The 14,115-nt window shown below is 55.2% G+C and overlaps 2 protein-coding genes and 1 long non-coding RNA gene across 3 annotated transcripts in view; 1 reads left to right on the top strand and 2 right to left on the bottom strand.

The window, feature by feature from the left end:
• Nucleotides 1–14,115, top strand: part of LOC142823756 (alpha-1B-glycoprotein-like) — a 415,238-nt gene that overhangs the window by 38,355 nt on the left and 362,768 nt on the right. The gene's annotated exons all lie outside the window — the stretch shown is intronic.
• Nucleotides 1–14,115, bottom strand: part of LOC142823797 (immunoglobulin superfamily member 1-like) — a 57,224-nt gene that overhangs the window by 5,439 nt on the left and 37,670 nt on the right. Inside the window, exon 6 of the mRNA XM_089770377.1 lies at nucleotides 10,855–11,210. Coding sequence (XP_089626503.1) covers nucleotides 10,855–11,210 — 356 coding nt within the window. The remainder of the gene's footprint in view (nucleotides 1–10,854; nucleotides 11,211–14,115) is intronic.
• On the bottom strand, nucleotides 4,953–7,345 carry LOC142823798 (uncharacterized). The gene is made up of 3 exons (XR_012898904.2): nucleotides 7,164–7,345; nucleotides 6,712–6,782; nucleotides 4,953–5,556 (listed from the first exon to the last, which is right to left on the bottom strand). It is a non-coding gene; the product is annotated as an uncharacterized LOC142823798 (long non-coding RNA).

Genomic DNA, 14,115 nt, shown 5'->3' with positions numbered 1-14,115 from the left:
TTCTGCACAGGAAAGCCCCTCTCTATGCACAGCTTCACCAGCTCTGCCTTCAAGAGTCGGGCGTAGGCCATCTACCCGCTGGTCCCCTCGGTGCAGACTCACCAGTCTAGTGTTGCAGCGCCCCACGATTCCCAGGAACCGCTTCGATCTGTCTCCTGAATGCCTGCTCCAGAGCTCTTGCTTCTACTGCGCCTTGTTGCTCGCCGCTGGAAGCTCCATCTACGGGGTGCAGTGCATCCCACTCCTGACACCAGTGGGATGACGCGTTGGAGTCCCCCGTCTCCTGCACCCCCGAAATGGCACGAACTGACTCCACCAGCCAGTAGAATAGAGGTGGTTTATTGCTTCTACAAGATACAGCACAGCACAGATGTCATCAGGCTACAGGGCAGGCCTAGGATGCCTCAGCCCCCCTTGATATGGAGCAGGGGTCTCAGCTTCTAAACCCCCCAGCCTGTTGCTGAGGCTACTTCCTCCATGCTCCCAGACAGAAACTAACTAACTCTCCTCCAGCCCTGCCTCCCAGCCAGGGCCGGCATTCCCTCTTCCTTTGTTTCTCTCCCTGGGGGGTGGCTGGTCATACAGGTTGAGAGACACCTTTGCATAATGACTCATCCTGTTTTGCTGGGTCGTGGTACCCACGGCAGCCAGTGGGGGTTACCCCAGAGCCAGCAGCATAGAAACCAACCAGGTACCCCCACTACGTCACAATGGCACTTCCTGGTGCCTTTTCTCACCTTCAGCTGGTCTCCCAGGGAATTAGCTCTTGCCAGCTCTTCCCCCAGCAGTGTCTCACCCAGACATTTGCCCTCTCTGTCTCCTACATAGCAGGAGCCACATCCCTCCCTGACCGCATGTCACGTTGCTGGATCTTGATGTCACGTTGCTGGATCTTGAGGGGAGCAGCCAGATCACTGATGCACCCATAGGTGGGGGTGTTGGCCCCAAAAATGGTATAGAAGGGGGCCATGTGAGGTATTGAATAGAAGCTTTTTATCTGATAATCCTATGTACGCTGTTCATGTGTTTGTATAATGTCTGTGTGTGCAATGATTAGCATGTACTTGTATGGACACTGAAGATTTCCCTGCATGTGGTTAAGCATTGGGCAGGGCCGAGCCTGTAGACATGCTAATTAGCGAGGCCCTGTGGAACAATGGCTCTCAATGGGCCAAGGACACACCCAAAGAATGGGGGCTGTCACCTGAGAGCAGCCAGCAGGGAACACAGAGATTGGCCTCTGACCAGGTGACCTGCTACATACTAGAAGAGGCCAGGAAGGAGGTATAAAGAGGCTATGTGGTCGATGCCATTTTGTTCTCAGCTCAGCACTTCATCCCAGAGGCAGCATTGCAGGGATCGAAGAGCCCGGAAGACCTGTGAACCCATCCTGATGCTAGGATGTGCAACAAGAACTTTTAAACCAGCAGCTGTAACATCTCTGCTAGAGCCTGCATCGAGGACTGGGAGATTCGGTGCATGTAACGTAATATTCTTTAACAACCTGACTCTGATGCTTTTCTTTCCTGTGATAATAAACCTTTAGTTTTAGATTCTAAAGGATTGGCCCAGCGTGATTTGTGGGTAAGGTCCAGAGGGTAAATTGACCAGGGATCTGTGGCTGGTTTCTTGGAACCGGACAGGACGTGTTCGGGGTAGGTGGGATTGGGTGCAAGGACCCCCCACCTGTGTATAAGGCCCGGGGCCATCTGGGGCACGGATATTGCTGGGGTGTCAGAGGGGTTTTGCTTGTGAGGCTTCAGGCAGGCAGCTGAAGCGCTCTGTGGGACTGGTTTGTGGCCTGTTTGGAGAGGTCACCAGTCTGGGGGCTGTAAGGAGCCCCGGATTTGAGCAATTCGCCCTGAGCGGATGCCCTCAGCTGTGCCCAGACACGGCCCGGTCCGTCACACCACACCGCCCCTCCCCTGCATAGTGCCCTGTGCCAATGCCTACCCCAGAGTGCCTCCCCTGCAAGGAACAGCAACCAGTAATCCCACCCTCACCTCAGGGGCCCACTGCTGCCCTTAGTTTAGCCCAGAGCTGGGCAAAATACGGCCCATGGCCTGGATCCAGTCCTCGGACTCATGCCAGCTCCCTGCTTGCTTCACCCCACTCACACGCCACGCAGAAAAGTGGCTGCCGGGATGTTTTTTTTTCACAACTGGGAGCTCGTGACCCCCATCCCTAGAACTATCCCCCAGAACTACCCCGCCCCCAGAACTCTCTCATTGGCTGGTTTTGGGCCAATGGGAGCTTTCTGTTTGAAAAACAGGTCACGCACAAAGCACCATGCCTCCCTCCCCTGTGGTTGGTCGTTATTCACATGCACATGACAGGGTGGGGCAGGCAGAGAGGAGTTTGTTGTTTTTTGCTGGAGTTTGTTGTTACAGGGACCAACACAGAGCTGGAGCTCCCAACTACTGGTGCCCTGATGCCAGTCAGACCCAGCTGGAATGGCACCTGAACGGGGGCACCCACAACCTATGGGGGGCACCTGATGGAAGCTGTAAGGGGCGCACAGCGCCCCTTATAGCTGTCATCAGGCGCCGTGTGCCCGGCTACTGGATCACGGGCTACAGCAGCTCCCCGCAGCTACCCTGCAGTGGCTGCTTGGGCAGGGGCCGCGTTAACCCCCACAATGCTGGCCAGCAGCGATAGCTGGGCTGGGCCGGACCGGGTACGTGCGTCCTGACAGTGCCAGCTACGTGCATCCTCCCCCACGTGCCGGGCGGAGGCAGGGCCACGCATGCACCCTCCCCCAACCCGGGGCACAATTAAACTGTCTGCCCGGCGTGCCAGAATGGCTCGGTCCGGCCCTGAGAGTCATAGGGGCTGGGAAGTGCGGGGCCCTGAAGGTGCAGAGCCTAAGGTAACCACTTTGCCCTAAGACTGGGCCTGAGTGTATGGAAGTCAAAGGGCTGTTTTGAGGTGTTGAGCTCCAAGGCATGTGAAATGGGCTAAAATTTCTAGTATAGAGAAATAAGAAATGGCTAGGGACAGAGCCCGCAGTGGGGTGTGAATAAGAGGGATCGGGGGAGGGTGTTTAGGGTCTCTCCAGGGCTTCACACCCCTCGTTGACCTGTGGCAGGTGCAGTCCCTGGACCCTGGTTCTTCCTTCCCTTGTCAGCTCTGCACAGGACTTCCTCTCTTAGGGTATGTCTACACTAGCTCATTAATTCGAGCTAGGTAGGCAAATCAGGGAACTGGAGTTGCAAATGAAGCCTGGGATTAAATATCCCTGGCTTTATTTGCATGTTCCCGTCTGGCTGCCATTTTTAAATCCCTCTGGCTATGTCTAGAGTGGCATGATGTTCCGCAAATGCTTTTAATGGAAAAGTTTTTCCATTAAAAGCATTTGCGGAAAAGAGCATTTAGATTGGCACGGACACTTTTGCAGAAAAGTACTTTTTGTGGAAAAGCGTCTGTGCCAATCTAGACGCGGTTTTGCACAAGAAAGCCCCGATCGCCATTTTCGCCATCGGGGCTTTTTTGCGCAAAACGGTTTTTAGCTGTCTACACTGGCCCTTTTGTGTAAAAGCATTTGCGCAAGAGGGCTTTTTCCCGAGTGGGAGCAGCATAGTATTTGCACAAGAATACTGACAATCTTACATTAGATCGTCAGTGTTCTTATGCAAATTCAAGCGGCCGGTGTAGACAGTTGGCAAGTTTTTCCGCAAAAGCAGCTGCTTTTGTGGAAAAACTTGCCAGTCTAGACACAGCCTCTTTGTCCAAACGAACTGCCCATGGCTACACACAGCAGTTTAAAGTTAATCTGAACTGAGTCCTTATTTCGGATTAACTGTTACTCCTCGTGGAATCCATGCAGTGTGGATTTCCAATGTCATAAGTGTATCCAGACATCCACAGTGTCCATAGTTGCTGTCAAGGCTGTTCCCCACTCTGGCACTCCGAGTGCAGAAGGTGGGGACCTGCAAGAGAGATTAAAAACCTCACCTCTACAGGCGCCGGTTACACAAACATCCCCCAGATACACAAATGCACAGATTTTAGGAGGGTAGCTGCCACCATCGAGTGATTTTCCCCTAGCAATAGGGGCAAACACTTGAATTCACCCCCAGGGGCATCCCAAGCTCTTTTGCCTCAAAGAGCTTGAAAAAAGAAAAGAGAAAAACCAGCTTTAGACTCTGGTAGTTGTCCTAGGGTTCCTGAACTGTGGGGAACATTCACGGGATGCACATCTCCATCAGAGCACCAAACCATCAAGCGGCCCAGTACATAAATCGAAAGGGCTACTTTTCTATTCCCCTGCAGGGCTTGGTGGACAATTCACAGACATTTTTGTGGGGTGGTCGGGCAGGGCATACGATGCTTGGGTCTTTAGAAACTCTAGCCTATGCCGCAAGCTGGAGGCAGGCACCTTTTTATCCACACTGGGACTTTGTGGTGGGCAACATGAACATGTCACTGTGCATAGTGGGGGATGCGGCATACCCGCTAAGGCTCTGGCTTATGAATCCATATACCAGCCACCTCGATCCCAGCAGGGAGCAGTACAATGCCCACCTCAGCCGAGCCTGGATGCAGGTGGAACGTGCCTTTGGCTGCCTCAAGGCATGCTTCTGGTGCCTCCTTACCCGTCTGGATGTTGGGGAGCACAACCCCAAGGTGATGGCGGCGTGCTATGTGCTCTACAATATTGTGGAGTGGAAGGGGGAGGCCTTTCCCCCAGGGTGGGGGGGACACACTGGCCACAAGGGCACTGCAGACAGCTGAGCAGCCCCGGACAGCTGTCACCTGCCACACCCATTAGCTGGGGGTGCACAACCGGGATGCCCTGAGGAAGAAGTTCTCTCAAGCACCCCAGTAAAACTCTCCACAGGGGCCTCTGCCTTGTTGCTCTCTCCCTTCCCCCTCTCCCTCCCTCCCTTTGCCCCTTTCCCGACCTCCCATTAAAGACACCTGTTTGGTTTCAGAACAAAAGGCGTCTTTTTTTTAGCGAACAGTAAGAAAAGATGGGGAGGGGGAGGAGGGACTCTGAACTGGGAGGGGGGTCAGGACTGGGAGGAGGAGTGGAGCGGCTCGAGGTGCCCCCTTGGGAGCAGGGGCCCCATCGGGGTTGTGTTGCTCTGGGGACCACAAAAGGCTGCGCAGAAGGGGCAGCTAGAGCGGGGTCAGGATTGTCAGGGGGCAGGAGGAGGGACCATAGGCATCACTTGGGGAGGGGGCATGGGACAGAGCAGAGGCAAGGCATGGGGAGGGAGGAGAGGCACAGCAGGGTGGGGTGGCAGATGGGCAATGGCCATAGGAAGGGGGCAGGAGGGTGGAAGGCAGGCACAGCGCCATCAGGCGGGTGTTCCCCCATGCAGGACATGATGCCGCACATGGTGTCACCCCGCGTCATCATTTCGGTCCATGCACGCTCCTGCCATTCCAGGTCCGCATTGAGCCTGCGCGGCAGGGTCTGCTGGGTGTCCCAGAGGACACCGACGTGCTGGCGCAGCAGGTCCTCCTGCACCCTGGCTCGTCTGCGGGTCCCCCGGACTCTGGCAGGTGGCTGCGGTGCTGTGGCTTGGCTTTCTGGCCCGACTGGCCCGGCTGTGGAGACCACACAAGCAGGAGAAGCCGTCAGTCAGTCATCCCTGCGCACACATTCCCTGAGGCCGTGCCCTCCTCTCTGAGCAGCAACCACAACAGTCCAAACAGTCCATGGCCCACAGGAGGGGGATGCCCCAAGTGCCAGCCCATGTGTGACCCTATCTCACGGGGCCCCAATGTGCCCAGAGGACCATGCTGCTCACTTCCCCCCATACACACACACACAAACACACCACAGACAGGCAGGCAAGGGAAGTGTCCTGCCACAGTGGAATCACCTCCTGGGGGGCAGAGGAGCTGGGAGAAGTTTGGCCCCCCCGAACTTCTCCCAGCACAGGTGCACGTGCAAGCATGCTTGTGTGCTGTGTGCGGGACTCTTTGGCCTGTGTGGGGTCGTGCCACCACTGTTGTGTCTAGTCTGCTTCCAGATGGATGTGCCCCCCCTCACTGCCCCGGGGACAAGACCTGTGTGGCCTTTTCCGAGCCTGGTAGAAGGATCCTGGGTGTGTTCAGGGGATGCCTGCTGTGTTCGCATGCCACACACTCAATGCTGCACATGGTTGCACGTGCACAGGCTGCAGCACCATGCAGCCCCTGGTTTTTATTTTTTCCTGCAGGTCATTTCTTGCACAAAACCTCCTGTTCCCTGTCCCCACATATCTTTTTGCACAAGAACTCTTGCACAAAAAGGCATTCTTCCTCATGGAAAGAGGAATACCAATTGCACAAAACTCCTCTAATCTTTCGATTCTCTTGTGCCAAAATGCACTTCAGGTGTGGACGATCCGTGAGTTTTTCGCACAAAAAATCTGTAGTGTAGACACAGCCACAGAGAGCTGTAGCAGTTGCAAGCTTCCAATTTATCCCACAACACAGAGCTGGCCAAAACTGGCTGAGCTGACCCCTAGTGACCTAACTCACTTACTATAACAACAAGATCTATCACTACACACAACAGAGAACACAAGCCCAGCTTATTCTCTGGCAGGTGAGGGGGCGGAGGGGGGAGGTGAGTGTGAGTGCATCACTCCATGGGAGTTACGCTCCTTGCCCCGTCACTCCAGTGACTCCCCCAGGTTCAGGCTATGGGGCAGGGGAGTGGCACTGATGGTGGTGTAAAAGACGGGTTCACGGGCAAGGACTGGGGTCCCTCACTTTATCTGCAGCTCCTGGGAGTCCAGCTCAGCATAGGTGAGTCTCTCAGAATCAGGGTCGGGCTCCTGGGGCTGGGAGAGAACAGAGTAACCGTGTTTTTGTGTGTCGGGGAAATCCCCCTCCCCAGCATCTGCCCCCCCCCACAAAGCTCAGAGCTCAGACACAGGGGAGTGGAGGGCTTGGTAAGTTTATGAGGGCAGAGCCAGGCTCTGACTCTGTGTCTCCAGCCCCCTCCTTTCCCCCTGACATGGGGAGGGGGGGGGATCTGCAATACTGAGCCCAGTGCCAGTGTCTGTCTGTGCGGATGTAGGAGCCCAGGCCGGGTTGGGGGCTGGTGTGGACAAGCCCCTAGTGGAAGCCCAGTGCAGGCCCAGATGGGGGAGGATCCATGGTGCATTGGTGGGGGGGGGCAAGGCAGGGAGATCAGGAGACTTGGGCCGGGGGACACTTACCAGGACATCCTGCTGCTTCCGCTGGCCCATGAGGACGTCTGTGGAACAGAGACACACCCCGCCCCCCCGGTGATGGGCTGGGCCTGGATGAGGCTCTAGGCCCAGCCCCCCAGTGAACCCTTCACAGACTGGCCTGCTTGTCCCCAGTTGGAGCAGGGTCATTAGCCCCACATTAACATGTCCCCCCGCCCCAGGAGACACCCCTTCCCTCCGCTCTCTATGGACACCCCCCATGTCGAACTTACACACTGTGTCTTCAGCCTCAGATTCCCTGTGGGGACAGAGGGAGTCAGTAACAGAGCCCAGGAGTCCTGGCTCCCAGCCTCCTGTTCTAACCACTAGGCCCCTCCCAGAGCTGGGGAGAGAACCCAGGTGTCCTGAGGCAGGTAGATTGGGAGGGAGGGGGCAGAACTGGGGTCTCACCTGCTCTGTCTCGCGGCTGGTTCCTTCCCTGCAGAGACATGAAGCAGAATAGTCCATGAATGGCCCCGGGTCCCGATATGCCAGTCCACAGGGCAGCCGGGATGGGAGTCTCCACGCTGCTGTGCCGAGGAGCCATGACCCCTCCAGCCACGGAGCTGGGTACCCCAGAGACTGGCTGAGCCCTGCCCCCTGCAGCACAGTACCCCTTACAGATCCCCACACACTATTAGGAGACCCCCTACCCCACACTGCAGCCCCTTTGTGGGGGCTTTGGGGCCAGCATTGAGAGCCAGGGCCCCTCCTGAGCCTCCTGCCCCACCTCCTGCATTCCTGGCCTGTCTCCCATCCAAGCCCTGCGTCTTCCTAACCTTGCAGAGCAGCAGGTTTCACCCTTCGCTCGCTGGGGCACTCACTGGCTCGAGTGCGTCTGTAGCAGATGAAGGCCAGGAGGAGGAGGAGAAGGAGGAATCCAGGGCTCCCCGCGATCATTCCAGTGATGATGGGGCCACTCCAATTCAGTTCACACCCACCTGAAAAGCAGGAAGAGGCCGTGAGCAGTGGGTGCAGTACCTGCTGCCCAGCAATGGGGCTAGTAGTGGGTATGAAGAGAGGGGAATGTGGATGGGGGGCAGAGAGATGGGGCTGTCCTGGGGGCCAGGACAGGGGGATGTACCTCAGGTCCCATCTACTCTGGGACACTGGTTGAACCGAGATCCCACAGCTCAGCCCCCATGGGACCTGCCCCTCTCCTGGGATTTACTCAGCAGCTGCAGCTCACTATATTTGTCTGGGGAGGGGCTTTGAGACTGCTTGGAGAACTGTGACCTGCTGAAGCGATCAGCAGCAGATGACATAATGGTGCTGCCTCCTCAACCGTCATCATTAGGCTCCAGAGTCAACAGTGTGTCTCTGTGAATTGGGGGGTGGGTCCAAGTGCTAACTCCATTTCTATCTGGCTCAGTAGGTCCCAGGGTTAATGCCCTCTGGGGCAGCCCCAAGCCCTGCTTCTGGGTTGTTTCCCCAGGCTCTCTGCAGCCTTATGTAGACAGACGAGATACATGGGACCATTAACTCTGGCTCCCCATCCTCCACCCCATTCTCCTTGGTCAATGTGCACTGAGCTGTGCCCCTCAGGGGTGGCTTTGTGGTGCTGATGGGCAGCACAGTGCCCCAGTTTAGGGTCCCCTAGGGAGGGGCTGTGTGCTAGGGAAAGCTCTCCTGGGCCCTGCCCCTGCCAAGCCAATCTGGCGCCTGTCCAGTGACATGAAATGAGTCCAGGCAGGTCTCAGCCCAGACGGGACATTTCTTGTGAGGATCTGTTCCCCTGGAATCTGCTCCCCACCATCCCACCCAGCAGCTGTTCATGGCTTCACCAGGGAGCGGCTCCTCATGTAGCATGTACCTGTTGCTCGGGGTGGCGATGTGGATCTCCTGTTCCCAGGCCTGGTGCCTGGCTCCACGCTGCCTGGGTGGGTCAACGGCGGCGCTGTTCTCAGCTGAGTCATGTTGGTTCCCCCTGTGGGAACGGAACCAGCGTCTGTCTAGGCCTCAGGGGCGGGGATGGTGTGAGAAAGCCGGAGCCCTGGTATCTGTGGCTAGTTACACAGGGTATATCTATAGATCATGGGCTGAGCCGGCTCCCTGGAGGGAGGATGGGACACAGAGACTGGGGCCGGATCAGCGCCACTGGGAACCCAGGATGGGTCCCAGCAAGATACAGCCCCTGCCTAGCTCCATGGAAACCACAAGCACTAACGACTCGTGCTGAGCACCAGGAGCCCTGTCCTGGGCCAGCTGCCCTGCGTGTTCAGTGCTGAAAGGACATGGGACACAGAAATGGAGTCCCTGCGGGGGCAGGCTGGGTGTAGTGTCCCTACTGCAGGGGAAGATCTCCCTGCCCCACAGAGCTCAGGGGAGCTTGGCTGCCCCACGGGCTGGGTCACACCTGGGCACTAATTCCCACAGCCCAGACTGGCTCTGAGCTCCCCAGGGGAGTTGGGAACCACACGGGATTTGGCATTACAGGCCCAGGTCTCATGCAGACACGATCTGAGTCCGTCTGTCTGTCCCTCCCCAGACGTGCTCCCATCCCTGCGCTCCCAGGGCCCCACATCCCCACTGCCCCGCAGCCGAGCATCTTCAGGGTCTGTCCATCCCCCGCTAGACAGAAGAGCTGAGCCTGTCAGTTCTGTGCAGGGACCGTCCCCCTCAAAACGCCGGAATGGCCCCATGGGTGTCTGAGCGGGAAGCCCTGTGCCTGGGGGATGAATTGCTCCATTTCTCCCACTCACTTTCTCCCTGCAGTGCTGTTGTGGGGGGATCCAGCTGCTGGGGCCCAGCTGGGTTGGGTCCGCACTGTGGGATTCAAATGAGCATCGGCTGGGACGGGGGAGGGACAGAACCAAGCACCGAGCTAAAAGGGGGAGGGGCTGACACAGTGACTGGGCCGCTCGCCCCATGACCCAGAGGGTATGTCTACACTACCCCCCTAGTTCGAACTAGCGGGGTAATGTATGCATACCGAACTTGCTAATGAAGCCCAGGATTTGAATTTCCCGGGCTTCATTAGCATAAAGCCGGCTCCGCCATTTTTAAAAGCCGGCTTGTTCGAACCCCGTGCCGCGCGGCTACACGCGGCACGGGCTAGATAGTTCGAACTATGTAGTTATTCCGAACTATCTGTACGCCTCGTGGAATGAGGTGTACAGATAGATCGGAATGGCTACATAGTTCGAACTATCTAGCCCGTGCCGCGTGTAGCCGTGCGGCACGGGGTTCGAACAAGCCGGCTTTTAAAAATGGCGGAGCCGGCTTTATGCTAATGAAGCCCGGGAAATTCAAATCCCGGGCTTCAATAGCAAGTTCGGTATGCATACATTACCCCCCTAGTTCGAACTAGGGGGGTAGTGTAGACATACCCAGAGTTTATTGCGGCTTTAAGTGTCAGGCCGGGTGGGGAGGGAATTCGGTGCTGGGCGGTTCCAGCTGGGCAGTCCCTGGGCCGTGGCTGCTCTGTGTGTCCCCAGAGCGGGGCAGCCAGGGAAGCCTCCCCTGGGAAAGGCTCCTGCTGTGCAACACCCCTGGGGGCAGGGATCCCCCTGCCTTGGCCGTCACCCTCCAGCAGCTGCTGCTCCCTCCCCCCCCGTGATTCCATCCTCACTACCCAGCCAGGCATCCCCTGTGTGGGACCCAGAGCCTGGCGCTGAATGTCCCGAGGGTCCATCCAGGTGTGGGGCTGGGAGCGGGGATGCCGAGCCGGGCCCCTCACCTGCCACCACCAGCTCCACGGGGTTGCTGGGCTCTGACCAGATGTTTGGGTCCCCCCGGGCGCCACATTGGCAGCTGTAGCTCCCGGCATCTCTCTGGCTCAAGTTGCGGATACGAAATTCAGCCATGTCCCCGGTGGGATCCATCGCACGCTGCGCAGCCGGGTCTCCAGCTTTCCTCAGCAGGACCCGCCCTCCCCCAGACCTGCACCGGCACCGGATGGTCACAGCTCCCCCTGGGGCGAACCCCTCACTGGGGCTCAGGGAGATGCTGGGTTTAAGATCTGCAGGCAGGAGGAGACAGGCCGTGAAACGCAGACCCCCGCAGCCCGGCCCCAGGGGCTCCAGGGAGAGTCCCCTGGATGCTTTCCCCACCAATCCCAGGCCGGACCCCCATGGTGAAGTGGGGGATTTCTTTACAAATGTTGGCTCTGTGCAGATACAGTGAGCCCTCGCTACTTCACGGTTCGACCATCGCGGATTCACGACTTCGCGGACTTTTTTCATTACGTATGTTCTGTACATTAAAGGGTGGTTTGTTAACAGTACTACGTAAAGGGAGGGTTTTAAAAGTCTGAATATACATGTTAAATAAATACGTAAATATGGTGTCCCTACTTCGCGGATTTTCAGCTATCGCGGTCGGGTTTGGAACCTATCTACCGCGATAAACGAGGGTTCACTGTATTCCAAATATTTGCTCCTGAGAGATTTCAAGAGGCCTTGCCCACCTGTCATTGAAGGGCGTCTAGTCAAGTGAATCGCACTTCAGTGGTGCCGATCCACATCCAAGCAATGTTGCTGTGAACCGGCAGAGCAGCAGGTCACCATGGCTACTTGCCCAAAAAGGACAGTGACAGTTGACTTGCCCATGTGACACCCTCCATTTCGGGAGGTACTTTCACACAAGGGGAGCAATGGGATTCCTTCCAATGGTCAAAGTTATAAAAGGGGCCCTAGAGGTTCCTCAATTTATCTTCATTCCAGCTCATCACTTTGGAAGCAGCTTTGATATGAACTGGGCCCGGAAGGTCTGACGATCCAAAGGATATGCTCCAGAGATTTTTAAGATAGCAGCTTATTTATTCCATCTCTGCTACAAGCCGTCATGTGGAACAAGTTAAAAATTACTGAGGTAAATTAGATGTCTGCAAGTCACCAGAGCCTGTTGAAACATATCCTAGAACATTCTAGGAGCTGATAGAGGAGGTATCTGAGCCTTTAGCTATCATCTTGGAAAAGTCATGCATGTCATGAGAGATTCCAGAAGACTGAAAAAGGGCAAATATAGTGCTTCTCTATAAAAAAGGAAATAAGAACAACCTAGAAAGCCACAGACCAATCAGTTTAACTTCTTTGTCAGGGGAGATAATGGAGGAAATAATAAATTCATTTGCAAACATCTGGAAGGCAAGATGATAGGCCAGCATGGACTGATAAAAAACAAATCATGTCAAACCAAGCTGAGAGCTTTCTTTGACAGGATAACAAGTCTTGTGGATAAAGGAAAAGAGGTGGATGTGGTATACCTAGACTTTACTAAGGCATTTGATACAGTCTCACATGATCTTCTTATCATTAAACTAGGGAAATACAACTGAGACGGGGTACTGCAAGGTGGGTGCATAACTGGCTGGATAACTGTTCTCAGACAGTAATTATTAATGGTTCACAATCATGCTGGAAGGCCATAACAAGTGGGGTTCCACAGGAGTCTATTTTGGGACCAGTTCTGTTCAATATCTTTGTCAATTATTTAGATGATGGCATAGAAAGTACGCGTATTATGTTTGCAGATGATACCAAGCTGGGAGGGGTTGCAAGTGCTTTGAAGGACAGAATCATAATTCAAAATGATCTGGATAAACTAGAGAAATGGTCTGAGCAAAATAAGATAAAGATTAATAAGGACAAATGCAAAGTACTCCATTTAGATAGGAACAACGCATTTCACACATACAGAATGGGAAGTGGCTGTCTAGGAAGGAGAACTGCAGAAAGGAATCTCGGGGTCAGAGTGGACCACAAGCTAAACATGAATCAACAGTGTGACACTGTTGCAAAAAAGCAAACATGATTCTGGGAGGCATTCACAGGAGTGTTGTGAGCAAGACATGAGAAGTCATTCTTCCTTTCTACTCTGTGCTGCATAGGCCTCAGCTGGAGTATTGTGTCCAGTTCTGGGCACCACATTTCAAGAAAGATGTGAAGAAATAGGAGAAGGTCTAGAGGACAGCAACAAAAATGATTAAAGGTCTAGAAAATATGACGTATGAGAAAACTTAAAAAAACAACAACAATGAATAGTCCTGAACAACCTTAGAAACTAAGAAAAAATGTAGATGGTATCAGGAAATTTTGTGTGCACAGCTCATTTCTTCAGATGAATGGAGTTAAGGGTTCCAGGATACAAATAAATAGCAGAGAAAGGGTATGTCTACACTACAAAGTTAATTGGAACTAACAGCAAACCGCTAGTTCGAACTTAATTCGAACTAGCAGAGCGCTTAATTCGAACTAGGTAAACCTCATTCCACGCGGACTAACACCTAGTTCAATTTAAGTAGTTCGAATTAAGGGCTGTGTAGCCATTTAATTCGAACTAGTGGGAGACTAGCCCTCCCCAGCTTTCCCTGGTGGCCACTCTGGGTACCACCAGGGAAACTCTTCTGCCCCCCTCCGGGCCCCGGAGCCCTTAAAGGGACACGGGCTGGCTACGGTGCCTGTGCCAGGTGCAAGCCTGCCAGCACCCAGCCAGCAGACCCTGCACCTGGCACGGCACGAGCCAGCCACCCGCTGCCACCCAGCCCTCCGCCTCTTCCCAGGACCAGGCTGGCGGCTCCCGGGAGCCTGCCCGGGGCCACAAGAGGCGGGCGCCCGCCTGGTCTAGTGCGGACATCGTGGACCTCGTCCACGATGTCCGCACTAGGCACAGGAAAGTGGCCATCTATGGTAGGATAGCTGCCAGCCTGGCCACCCAGGAGCAGGTTTGCATGAAAATCAAGGTGGTCCAGTGAGACCCCTGACCCTGAGCTTAGAACAGCCATACTGGATCAGAACAAAGGTCCATCTAGCCCAGTAACCTGTCTGCTGACAACGACCAACACTAGGTACCCTGGAGGGGATGGACCGAAGACAATGACTAAGCCATTTGTCTCGTGCCATCCATCTCCAGCCTTCCACAAACAGAGGGCAGGGACACCATTCCTACCCCCTGGCTAATAGCACTCCATGGACCCAACCTCCATGACTTGATCTAACTT

Source organism: Pelodiscus sinensis, chromosome 18 (genome assembly GCF_052426305.1).
Source record: "Pelodiscus sinensis isolate ZL-2025 chromosome 18, ASM5242630v1, whole genome shotgun sequence".
Classification (NCBI taxonomy): Eukaryota; Metazoa; Chordata; order Testudines; family Trionychidae; genus Pelodiscus; species Pelodiscus sinensis.
Note: the sequence above shows the minus strand (reverse complement) of the source record. Positions and strands in the feature narration are given on the sequence as shown.